Source organism: Acomys minous (assembly GCF_964271855.1).
Source record: "Acomys minous genome assembly, chromosome: 6".
Classification (NCBI taxonomy): Eukaryota; Metazoa; Chordata; class Mammalia; order Rodentia; family Muridae; genus Acomys; species Acomys minous.
Window position 1 is genome coordinate 38,018,868 of NC_140487.1, and position 12,678 is coordinate 38,031,545.

General features: G+C 43.0%; 1 protein-coding gene across 2 annotated transcripts in view; it reads left to right on the forward strand.

The window, feature by feature from the left end:
- LHFPL3 (LHFPL tetraspan subfamily member 3) overlaps positions 1-4,689 on the forward strand; it is a 470,489-nt gene extending 465,800 nt beyond the window's left edge. For both annotated transcript variants that reach the window (XM_084788072.1, XM_084788071.1), the window contains one exon: positions 2,448-4,689. Coding sequence is in view for 1 of the 2 variants with exons in the window: in XM_084788071.1 (XP_084644197.1) it covers positions 2,448-2,476 (29 nt within the window). In the remaining variant the exon portion in view is untranslated. The remainder of the gene's footprint in view (positions 1-2,447) is intronic.
- Positions 4,690-12,678: the final 7,989 nt, after the last annotated feature.

Consider the following 12,678-nt stretch of genomic DNA (forward strand, 5'->3'; position numbering starts at 1 on the left):
GCAGCTTTGAGCTAAAGAAACAAATGGTCTCTTGTTCATGGTTATTCACAAATGACTCACAGAAAGGTATGCTTCTCCACAGTGGTTAGCATCTTTGAGACCATCAAAGAAAAAAAAAAAAAAAAGAAAGCATCTTCTAGCCCTTCTTCTTCACACACAAGTAGAGCTCCGTGTCCTAGCCTCTCCTTCGTGTATCGGTTGTTTAATTAACTTTGGATTTTTGTTTGCTTGTTTGATTTTCGAGACAGGGTTTCTCTGTGTAGCCCTAGCTGTCTTGGAACTTACTCTGTAGACCAGGCTGGCCTCAAACCCAGAAATCTGTCTGCCTCTGCCTCCCAAGTGCTGGGATTAAAGGCATATGCCACCACTGGCTGATGTAGTTTATTTGTTGTTTGTTTTTTGTTTGTTTGGGGGTGTGTATCCTTTTTTTTTGTTTGTTTGCATTTATGTCTGTACCTCACATGCATGCCTGGTGCCCATGGAGGCCAGAAGAGAGAATCCCGTCCTCTGAGACTAGAGTTGCAGATGGTTGCCCACTGGCATGTACGTGCTGGGAATCAAGCCCTGGTCCTCTGGAAGAGTAGCCAGTGTTCTAAACCCCTGAGCCATCCCTCCAGCCCCAACTCTTTTCCATATTGCCTTCCCTGTATTTCCTTTTCTGTCATCCTTGGCTAGCACTTGGCACAACCCAACTGGAAAATGCAAGCATTCATCTGTGTGGACTTCAAATAGAAAGATCTTCAGAGTGATGCGTTCAAACCCATCTGGTAGAACCCTGGACCCACAAACCTAACTTCCGGGCTCTGCTCAAAGTTGCACAGCAGGCCATTCAAGATTCAGGACCACCTAGAACCCACCACTCCTTGTACAGTTTCCATGGTGTCTAGAGAGGCCATTCCCTTCAGTGGGGTTTCTGCCAGCATGACTTAGTCTCACAAAACCACTATAGACAAGCCATCGTTCCAGCATGAACATATCTCAGCCATCCTCTGTATGTTCTGGGCACGTTACAGTAACTGAATTGTCTTGCTGAGGCAAGTTCATTAAGATCGTAATGTGCCTGAGCTGCCTTAAAGCCCTGCAGATGATAACTGGGGCTTTCAGCAGCATTTCTAGCACTCAGAAACCAGGGGCTCATCTTGCGTTCTAAAGCACTGTGCTGCAAAACCAAGCAGCCTGTTGCCTTTCAGCCCAGCTGTGCCACACCACAGCCAGCTGCTCCACGGACCCAAACTCCTGTTCTACAGAGGATCATTGAGCCAAAGGCTATCATGAGAAGAGCTGAGGTCAAGTTACGGTAGCACCAGTACAGTTTTCAATTTCATTGGCGAAAATGGAAAGTGTCATTCTCTAATCTGTCCTAAAGAACAGACATCTTTAGTTGCAAAGAGGCCCGTTTTTTTTTTTTTAATATAATAACAAGAAATAAAAATCTATGCCAGCTGGGTTGGGGGCGGGGGTTGGATGTCTTCGATTCCAGAACACTGGAAACTGAAGCAAAGCGGCTATGACTTTGAGACTAGCCTAGGCTATATGGTAAGACCCTTTCCCAATGACCAACATCTCCCAAGATGAAAGTAATCCAAATCTGCCTATACATTTGAAAAGAGTGAAATTGTGGAGAATGGAGTGTTGAGCATAGACTGTAAAAAATATGAGAGTAGAACGGAATATTATACAGCCATTAGAGGCTTGTGCTAACTATATAGACTTTAATGTAATGTTTAAAATGTTAAACAGTATCATCTGTGCTGTGATTCCAGCTTTATAAAATGAGTGTGCATTTGCATAAGAAATATAAAAAACTGGGAAGGAAGCAGTTGGTATTTAAAGGTGATTAGATTTGTGAATGATTCATACATTGTCTTTTTTTTTTTTCATCTGTCACAATGTCATGTAGAATAAATAAAACAGGGAGGAAAAAGAAAAGGAAAACGCCTGAGACATTTTCTGTGCCAGGCAGTGTTGTGGTGCTTGTGCATCCTTCCCTCTCCCTTAAAGCAGCCAACAGACCCAACCAAAATGGATATTTGCATTTTATGAAGCCCCCTCCTTGTTGAGAAGACCATGCTGTGTCTATAATGGGTCAGATTGCACAAAGTCTTGGGCAAGAAATACAAAGTGCATTCGAATTATTGGTTGGCATGGGAAGGATATTTAATCTTGAGGATATGGTCTCCTGCAGCCAGGGCTGCCCTCCACCTCCCCAGTCCTGGGATGACAGGTGTGGCATCATCCTGTGCATGCTACGCAAACCCTCTATAGAGTTGTAGCCCCAACTGTGGCATTATTATTCAATGACAAAAATGTGAAAATCTTGCTGATGGAAAATGATGCATTTTTTTCTCTTCCCCTAACCCTTTCTCTCTCTCTCTCTCTCTCTCTCTCTCTCTCTCTCTCTCTCTCTCTCTCTCTCTCTCTCTCTCTCTTCCCTCTCCTCTCTACAGTTCTGTTAAGCCAATATTCTCTAGAATGAGCACAAAACAAGTCAAATAACAGCTAAACAAACAGCTTTGTACATCAGCATCAAGAAGGAAGACGCTTGGGAGAGATCAGAGTCCAGAGACGAATATGCACAAAAGTGAACCATCCACTCTTCAAAGCAACTTCGGGTGTAGATCTGCAGAGATTGAGAGATTCTTCTGGGAGGCGCTATGGTCACGGATTAAACACCAGCTCATTGGAAACTGTCATTAAATAAGATCAGATAACATTCATGAAAACCATATTCAGGAAATAGTTTAAGAGAGACGAATATAAACGTGCTAGGATTAACGTGTAAAATATATATGTACTGAGGTTTATAAGCTGTCCTTTTTAAATCAAACTGAAAACAAAAAATAAAAAGCTTTAATCTTTCAATACTATTAAATGAAATAAAAGGGCAGTTAGCTCTAGATTATTCCTGTCTCGGTAGCCAAGATGCCTATCACTTGTCATTTATCAAAGAATGCCTCCGCTCTTTGGTTCCTCGTCAGGAATGTCCACTCATCTCACTGTGCAATTAGTCCCAAACACTTGCCTATTACGAGAGTTAGTCCTCCAAACTTCTTACCAAGTGTGTGTTCAGTTTAATCTGTCCGTACGAGTTCTCACCACGGGAATGTTTCTGCCATGTGCTATGACTCCATTGAACTGGGACTCACAGGAAGTACATCATTACATCACAGGTCCCCAAGCAACATAGATCTCCCCATCAGTGCTGGAACAGCACCAAGGAACGCTGAACAATACAGAAAGTTTATTTTCACTTGGATGCTCTCTCATGTAATGTATAGGCTGCTATCAAATAAACACTTTTTCTAATCCTCCCTAGTATATGAATAGGAATTTAATACACTTTATAAATAGATATCTAAAATATGAGTTTTCTATTTCTTCATTCTATATGTCATTAGAAATCCATATTCTTTATTTCCTTTACTGACATATACTCATTTTTGTTTTGCTAAAAGAAATTGTTCCATTAAATCTACTTCTAAATGATCGTAAGTGGTACTAACAAAATAAATAAAATCTTAATAGCCTTAGCAGTAAATAACTATATACTTACACATGTCAAAAAAAAAAACTTGCTAGGAATAAGTTACCTTCTGTTTATTACTGTTGATTTTGAAAATTCTCATCATTTTTTTTTCCTTTTGGAAAACTACCCAAGCTGTCTTCAAGGATCTTTTCCTCCCAGGACCCCCCAACTGTTGCCCTCATGTCCCGCCTAAGTCCAACAATAGAGAAATATTTGATCTTGAAGTAGCCCATTGTCTGAGGATAAACACAAGCCAAAGTGCCCATGAGGGGAGCTCAGTGGAAGCCAGCCCGTGTTCTGTGCCTGAGCACACATCTAGATGCCTTCACTCCAGGCTCAGAGCAAAGTTAAAGTAGCATCTGTCACTACGGCGTCGGGCGGAGGTGACACAGGAGTCAGGGTTGCCTGCTCTTCTGCTCACATAAGACCGCACTCATAATTCTAGCCGTGTCTCCACCCCGAATCAAATGTTCCAAGTGGCTAAAAGTATGTTACAGATACACTCAAGTGCTCACGCAAGTAAAACCCAGTTCACAGAGCTGTGGCTTCCCCAACTTAAAGGAACGCTTGGTCTCTCTCTATACCTATAGCATTAGTCGTTCTGGGAGCTATTTGTCGCTTGAAGCAGTAGTTGCCCTGACGCGTTCAGAATACCCTAGTCACTAAATTTAATTACACACAACTTTTTAAAAATCCACCTTTTATTTAAGGGGAGGCATCTCTACTTCTACACTAAAGCAGAAGTTGTTAGTTTCCTTCAATCCATGTAAAGTGTGATTCTGTCTGGGGTTCTACATCATCATTAGCAGTAATGTTTTAAAAAATAAATAAAAATAAAAAGTGCTTCCTCTCCACATGCAAATGTTAAGAAGTTTTTTTGCCATAAAACCTAAGTGTAATTTAGCATACCACAGTGCTATGAAGATGGGTCATGGGTGATACCGTTTGTACATAGATAACGCACATGTAAGCCACTAAATGTTAACTATAAGAAGTATGTTTTTACCTTCAAAAGAGTCCCTTTCTCATTCTGTTCTATTATGTCCAAAAGTTGTGTGTAATTTTTTTAAGGTCCAGGAAATGTAAAGAAATTTGTTGGAATATCTGAATTTCTGTAAAAAAAAATTAAAATTAAAAATAAGATTTTGTTACTTATAAAAATACTTGATGGTATGGTGCACGTTTGTTTTCCATCTTTACCCAGTGGCCCAGTGTATTATTATTTCTCTCATTGCAACAGCAAGTTAATGGGAGAAGGCTTTATTTGGGCTCACAGTTTAAGAAGAACACAGTCAGCCACGGAACGTTAAGTAACGGCAGCAGGACAAGAAGCTGCTGGTCACGTTGTATCCATAATCAGGAAGCAAGAGCAGAAACGAAGTAGAGCCACGAGACAGAACCTCATGTCCTATCCTCATGACTCACTCCCACTCTCTCTAGCAAATCTCCACTCCCAGCAGGTTCCACAAACTCCCCAATTGTGGCAACAGCTGTTTGAACGCAGGAGCTTACAAGGGACATTTCAATGCAAACCACCACCCCAGTGTGAATCAATGGTTTGCGAAAACTCTCTTCAGGAACTCTCCTTGCATTTCATGATGTCCCAAAAACCAAACATTGATGAGATATGCAGGACCCTCACGTACAGAACACAATCATCGTCTCCATGCCTCCCTCTTCTACCTCCACTGGGTCTAGTAAAGTTGTCCACTAAATAAATAGCTTAGCTGCTCAAATAACACTTGACCTGAAACATCTAATTACTCAGTCTCTACTCTGAAACTGGAGGCAGCCGCTTGTCCCTCAGACACAAGCAGCCAATCCTTCACACAGGGCGTATATCATCCAGTTGGGTTTCAATTCCACATATATGTTTATTATTATCCTATTAAAAAAACTGAACCTTGTCTTTTTTTTCATCTACAAAATGGCTATAAATAATATCCACTTACACAGTATAGTTGTGAGGATATAAAATGATTCATAATGTTCTGTTTGATGTAGGGGATATTCAATGTGTGTTCATTCCTCTGGCCTCACGGACACCAGACGAACAGTCATACATGTAAGTAGAACATCCATACACATAAAATAAACATAAATAAATCTTTTTAGGAAGGAAAGAAAGGTAGGAAGCAAGAAAGGAAAGAGACCTGGGTGTGGTGACACACATCTTTAACCCCAGCATTTAAAGAGCAGAAGGTGGGTAGATCTCTATGAGTTCAAGGCCAGTGTGCTCCCTGGGGAGTTCAGGCTAACCAGAGCCCATACAGAGGCTCCATATGTAAGGATATTAATGAGAACAGCTAGACTGGGAAGCTAACAGGAAAGCTTGGAACAATGAAGCCTTGGACAGCCTGGGTCCTGTCTGTTAAAGGGATAAACATCCCATACTCAACACTAGTTATGTGTCCCAAGAGCCATTCTAACCAGAAGAAGAGAGTGATATCCACACACAAAGCCCCTGCTCTCTCTGGTTTTGTGTTCTAGTATAATTTAGACAATAAACGAAAAAGATTGTCTCAAAGAGATGCCCTAGAATAATCAAAACATGGTGACATGATAGAGCTGTGTGGGTGCTGGAAGGAAAGGCCTCACTTGAAAGTGAGAGCTCAGTGGTAAGAACTCAGCAATGTGGACAAAGGGGAAGGATGACAGGCGGGCAGACCCATGGTCTAAAGGCTTGGAGACAGGATTGAACTCAACAGCTAAAGCCACAGCAGGTGGTAATAAAAACCAACGTAGGCTGAGCAGGAATGAATTCTGGGGCTCTGAAGGCTGGAAAAGTGTGTGCTATATGTTTAAGCATGAGAGAACGCTATGGAAGAGTCTTAAATGGGAAAATAATATGCACTAGATTACGTTTTCATAAAGGTTATTCTTGGTTCTACTCCTAGCAGTATAGAGTAGACACTCGAATCCTTCCTTTGGCTGGGGATGTGGCTCAGTAGGTAAGAAAACTTGCCCAGCAAGCACAACGCCCTGGGCTCAAGTCCCAACACTGCACAAGCAAGATGTGTTGATATGTGCCAGAAATTCTAGCACATAGTAGAAGTGGGAGAAAGAGAAGCCCACAGACATTTGACTAAACAGTCTGAAGCCACAGCCTCAGCTACATAAGATCCAAGCTGAGAGAAAGAAAGAAAGAAAGAAAGAAAGAAAGAAAGAAAGAAAGAAAGAAAAAGAAAGAGGGAGAGAAGGGAGGGAGGGAGGGGGAAAAGAAAAGAAAATCAGAACAGCATTTAAAAAATAAAGTCTGCTCTCTTAACTCTTCCTCTCTCTCTTCCTCTCTTCCTCTGTCTCCCTTTCTCTCTGGGATACCCCTCCCCCCTTTCCTTCTCTCCCCATGCTCATTTAATAAACCTCATATAATATATAAATAAATAAATAAGAAAGAAAGAAAAAGAAAATGTCCTTCCTTATCAGATATCACGAAGTCTTGAACAAATTACAATAAGTTTATTTTTAATACATGGCTTAGCCTGCAAGGAAGTAAAAAGAACGCTAAAGACAAAGAAAGAGGTCTGAAACCTGAGTATAATATATAATAAAGTGAAAAAAAGACAAAGATAAATCTACGTATCAGAGTAGGGAGTATAAGAATGGGCCATCAGAAGTAGGAGAGCTAAGCCTAAAGTTGCCATGGAGAGCCAGGGTACTTGAGGACAACACAACCTTAGGAATGGTGACCCTGGAGAAACTACTCAGCCCGAAGATGGATTGAGCCATCTATGGTTTCCTGGCTGGCTGGACTATTACAGAAAGGGCATCACTGAGACAGAGCCTCTGAAGGGAGGATCTTGTCTCCAGAAGCTTCCTCTTGGAGTCTCCTGCCCTTGGCCTCCTAAGGTAAGGCACTTGTCTCCACCACACGGTCCATGCCACGAGCATCTGCCTTTCCGTAGCCTAGAAACAATGGAGCCGGGCTGACCATAGCCTACAACCTATGAAGCCCTGAGGCAGAATGAATCTTTCTTCCTTTTAAGGTGTTTGTTTTAGGTACCTGGCACAGTGATTAAAAAAAAGTACTGGACATGGGGGAAAAAAATTTACCTGTAACATAATTTCACCAATTAGCCTCAGCAAAGTGGGCACTCACGATTTTAAAATTACTAAATACACCAATAAATCATAAGGAGCAATTGGTAGACATAACTAGTAACAGCTGCATTGCCCCACAGGTTTTAGAAGATGGAGGTTCCAGCTACTGAATTTAAAGGAGCCATAGCTCTATGCACTGAGAAAATGAAGATGGCATCTGGAAGATTCTGATAATGCGCCCAGCAACATAGACACCTCATGTACATAAAGCTGCACACATACCTTGCTCAGAACAATGGAACAACAGCCATTAATAACTCCCATTTTGTGGTCATTTTCCATTCTAACATACTACAAAACAAACACAGCTATGAGATGGAGGAGCGCCATTTGATGAAAGTGGAGGAAACCCCTATCTGCCATCTTGTGCATTTACCATCATATGCATCGACTGAGCATGCATATGATAAAACCAGCTGCATTATGGAGAGGGACAAGTGCAGTGAGCAAAAGCCTTTACAACCCAAGCCTGCCGATCATAACAGAGACCCACCCATGACAACCCCTTATTAAGCAAATTCCCCCTCAGCTTCATTAGTAATAGAAAATATGAATTACATGTATAAAAATAATAATGTCCACTTGATTCGCATAAAGGTAGAGTCTAACCACACCGAGCCCTGGTGGGATCAGCTTATACTATCGACCATTTGGAGCTAGGGAGATGGCTCGGCAGGGAGAAGGGCTGGTGGCATCCAGCCTGAGCCTGAGTTCAGGTTTCCAGAACACATGTGGAAGGCAGACACAGAGGCACACATCCGCAGTCCCAACACTCTTGGCTTCTCTACATTGCCTTGGTCAAATTGTTTTACCACCACAACAGAAAACTGATACATAAGTGCCTTACCACTGACTTCCGCAAGCATGCCATGGGATACGCGTACCCCATGCACACACAAACACATACACATACACATATCATATATAGACAAATTTATGTAAAAAAATAAATAAAGGAGTGATTTTTTTTAATCCCCTGAACCCATGTTTTTAAAAAAAAAAAAGACAGGGCCTCAAAACCTCTGACCTCAGTCTGTCCTGCCTGCACATAAACCACACACACACTCACACACACACAAAATAGATAAATAAAAATAAATAGAACACTTGCATGTACTAAGTTCTTCTGTTCTCTGTAGGTGTAGATACTGGAGAAATACAAACACCAAAAAAACTGTAAAAAGGAAAGAAAGGAAAAAAGAAAAACCAAATGCTCAGCAACAAGATACAGATACGTTACAGATTTTTCTATAATTAATTCACTCAACACTGCCATAAGATGGAAATGAATAAATCTTACTTATAAGCATCAACATAACTGATTATATTAGACTCATACTGTTGAGTAAAAAAGTGGTCATTTCTAGAAAATAAATATGGGGTTATACTCAGAGAAAGCTGTAGACTGCTCAGTACTCACAGGGCTTGGGGAGACGTCAGGGTTCATTAGGTCACTTGTGAAATTACACACACACACACACACACACACACACACACGCACACACGTACACACACACACATGCACACCCATTTAAAGTCAAATATAGCTAGGAATATGGCTCTCCATTGGTAGAGTGCTTGCCTAATACCATGAAGCCCTAGGTTTGATCCCCAGCGACACATAGAAACAGGGGTAGTGTTACATGCCTGTAATCTGAGAGTAAGGGAAGTCGAAGGAGGAAGATCAGAAGGTCAAGGTCATCTTTGGAACTAAATAAGGCCCGACGTCAAAGACAAATCAAATGAGATAAGATAAAATAAATTCAACTGAATATTATTTCGGGTGTGGTGGCTCAAGCCTTTAGTCCCAACACTCTAGAGGCAGAAGAAGCTGGTGGATGGATCTTTGAGTTTGAGGCCAGCCTGATCTACAGAGCAAGCTCCCGGACAGCCAACGCTACCCAGAGAAATGCTGTCACAAATAAATAAATAAATAAATAAATAAATAAATCTGATTATTATGACAAGATATTGAATATTAATGATGATTATGAGTAAAAGAGACATTGGGAGGCACGAAAGACTGGAGGAGGCTGTTTCAGCAGCCAAGGTGAGAAAGCGGTGGCTTACACTAGAGAAGCAGCAGTGGAGAAGGAGAGATGTGGCCGCGTTTGGGGCAGTGTTATGACTTGGATTTCCCGGGATGTAGACGCTGAGGGCTAGGTTGATAGTAAGGGTCGAGATCTTAATGTCTCCCAAAGGCTTGGTGACCAGCCTGTGTCACTCTGGGCAAATAGAACCTTTAAGAGGTAGGGCCCCATGGAAGGAAGCTGTGTTACTAGAGAGACGGGGGGTTGGGGGGGGGGGTGGGGGGGGGAGAGGGGGGGCTTGACTGGGAGGTTGGGAACCCAGCTCCTTCCTCTCATCCTCTGCTTCCTAGGCATCCTGGGGTGACCAGACTGCTCCTTCTCCATTCCAACACACACTCAAAGCCAAGGCACAAAAACACCGTGTCCAGAAACCTCTGGAACCCTCAAATACGTTCTCCTTTTAAGTCATCTTAAGCACATTATCCCAGCAAGAGCTAGCTCGCTGACATAGGGGCAGAATGTTCACTGTGCAGGACTCTCAGGATCAACAACTCCGAAAAAGAAAGGACAGGAAAAGCTGGGCTGTGAGGCTGTCTCAGTGACGCTCGGCTGACCCCACAGGCAGCTCTAAAGCTACAGTCACATCTGCAGCTCTGGAGGGGTCAGGTCTATACAGCCTAACATCAATTGGTTTCTGTATGTAGGTTCAACTAGTAAGAGGCTGTGACCTTGGGCAAGGTGATGCTTTTCAGCTGAGGGAAATTTTCCAAGAGCACCAAAGGCTGTGAGATGCAGGCTCCCCTCCACCCGGCCCTAAGGAGGACCTCAAGTTTGGGGTCAGACTATGAACTTGATATTGAACTGAGTGTAGACAATGAAGAAAGAGATTTTTGCTCTGAAGGACAGTAGTCACGAGCTACGAAAGGAAAAAGAGGAGTGGGTTTGGTAGATGAAATCTCCAAACTTCTCTTTTATGATTCTTTTTTAAACTCAAGAAACTTACAAATTCTATTCATTATGCAATGCTAGGTAGCCAGCTGGGAAAGACAGGTAGGGTTCTGAGCTGGGACCACAGCTCAGTGGTAGGTAGGACACTTGTGTATTAGTTACTTTTCTCTTGCGGTGATAAAACACATTGGCCAACTTAGAGTAGCCAAGAGTTTATTTTGGCTTACCGTTCAACAGAGTTAGAGTCCATGATGGCAGGGCCGGTGTGATAGCAAACAGCACGTAGGACAGCGAGAACAGAAAGTTCTAGTCATGGTGGTGCACACCTGTAATCCCAGCACTCAGGAGGCAGAGGCAGGCAGATCACTGTGAGTTCGAGGCTAGCCTGGTCTTCAGAGTGATTGAATATACAACTACATAAGGACCTTCCAACCAAACCCAGGAGACTCCGACTTTAGAAGTCAAACAGACAACAGGGGTCAGAAAAGGAAGCCAAGAAGAACCCACAAAATGGGAATGCTGAAAGAAGAGATGTTAAAAGGCAGAGTGGCTGTCAAAGGCTGCTACTGATCAGTCCAGTGCAGTGACTCATGTCCTATAAGCCCAGCACTTGCAATACCAAGACAGGAGGATTGCCATAAGCTTGAAGCCACCCTAGGCTACACAGTGAGAGAGTGAGCACCAGGCCAGGCCAGCTTAGACTCCAAACTGAGATCTTGTGTTTAAAAAAAAAAAAAAAAAAAAAACCCTGAAAACGAGACAAAGGCAGAGAAGAGACCATCAGGATAAGATCTCTCTTCATGAAGTAGTTGAAATAAAAAGAAAAGCAGTGAACTGGGGGGAAAGTGATGGAAATTAAGAGCGGGGAGATCGGTTTTTCAGCAGTGAAGGGCACCTGCGGAGGACTTGCCCGCACTCACGTGAGTCAGTTCACAACCCATGGCTACATTCAGGGCATCTGACAATGCTCTTCTGGCCCCATGGGCACATGTATGCGTGAGATACACATACACGCACTCAAGTGCATGCACCTTACATAGATAAATAGTTTCTAAATTTTTAAATTTATTTTTATTTTACGTGCATGCATGTCTGGTACCCCTGGAGGCCAAAAGAGGGCATCAGATCCCCCGGAAGTAGAGTTACAGACAGTTGTGGGCCCTCATGTAGGTGCTGGAAATCAACCCCAGTCGTCTGGATAAAGATGGAGCAGAGACTGGGGCAATGGCAAACCAATGACTGGCCCACCAGGAGACCCACCCCACAGGAGACAGCCAACCCCTGATAGTATTAATGATACTCTGCTATGTTTGCCAAAGCGGGCCTAACTTAACCGTCCTCTGAGAGGCTCCACCCAGCAGTGGACCGAAACTGATGCTGAGACCCACAGCCAAACATCAGGAGGAACTTGGGAGTCTTGTGGAAGAGTAGAGGGAAAGATAGAAGGTCCCAGAGGGGACAAGAGCTACTCAAGAAGACCAACAGAGTCAACTAACCTAGGCCCATAGAGACTTACAGAGACAGAAGCACCAACCAAAGAGCAGGCATGGACTGGACCTAGGCCCATGATACATGTGTAATTGATGGGCAGCTTGGCCTTCATGTGGAGCCCTAGGAAGTGGGGTGGAGGCTGTACCCGACATGGACTCTGTGGCCTGCTTTTGGACCACTTTCCCCTAGTTGGGCTGCCTTGTCTGGTCTCAGTGGAAGAGGGTGTGTGTGCTTAGTCCTAATGCAACTTAAGGTGCCGGGGTGGGTTTGTAACGGCGAGGCTCCCCTTCTCTGACAAGGGGAAGAGGAAAAGAGGGAAGAGGCTGGGAGGATGGAACTGGGTGAAGAGGAGGGAGGGGGCTGTGATCAGGATGTACAATGAATACATAAATAAATTTAGTAATTTTTAAAAAAAATGATATACTTCTCAGACTCTCTGCCTAACAAGGCTTGAGAGGCCTTCTAAACCATTAAAATGCATTCTGCGATAAATGAAATTGTCCTAATGATGCCAAAAAATGATAACGCCATTTAGTCGCTTTCCTTAACTACAGCTTCGAAAACAGTTGGATGTTTCAAAAC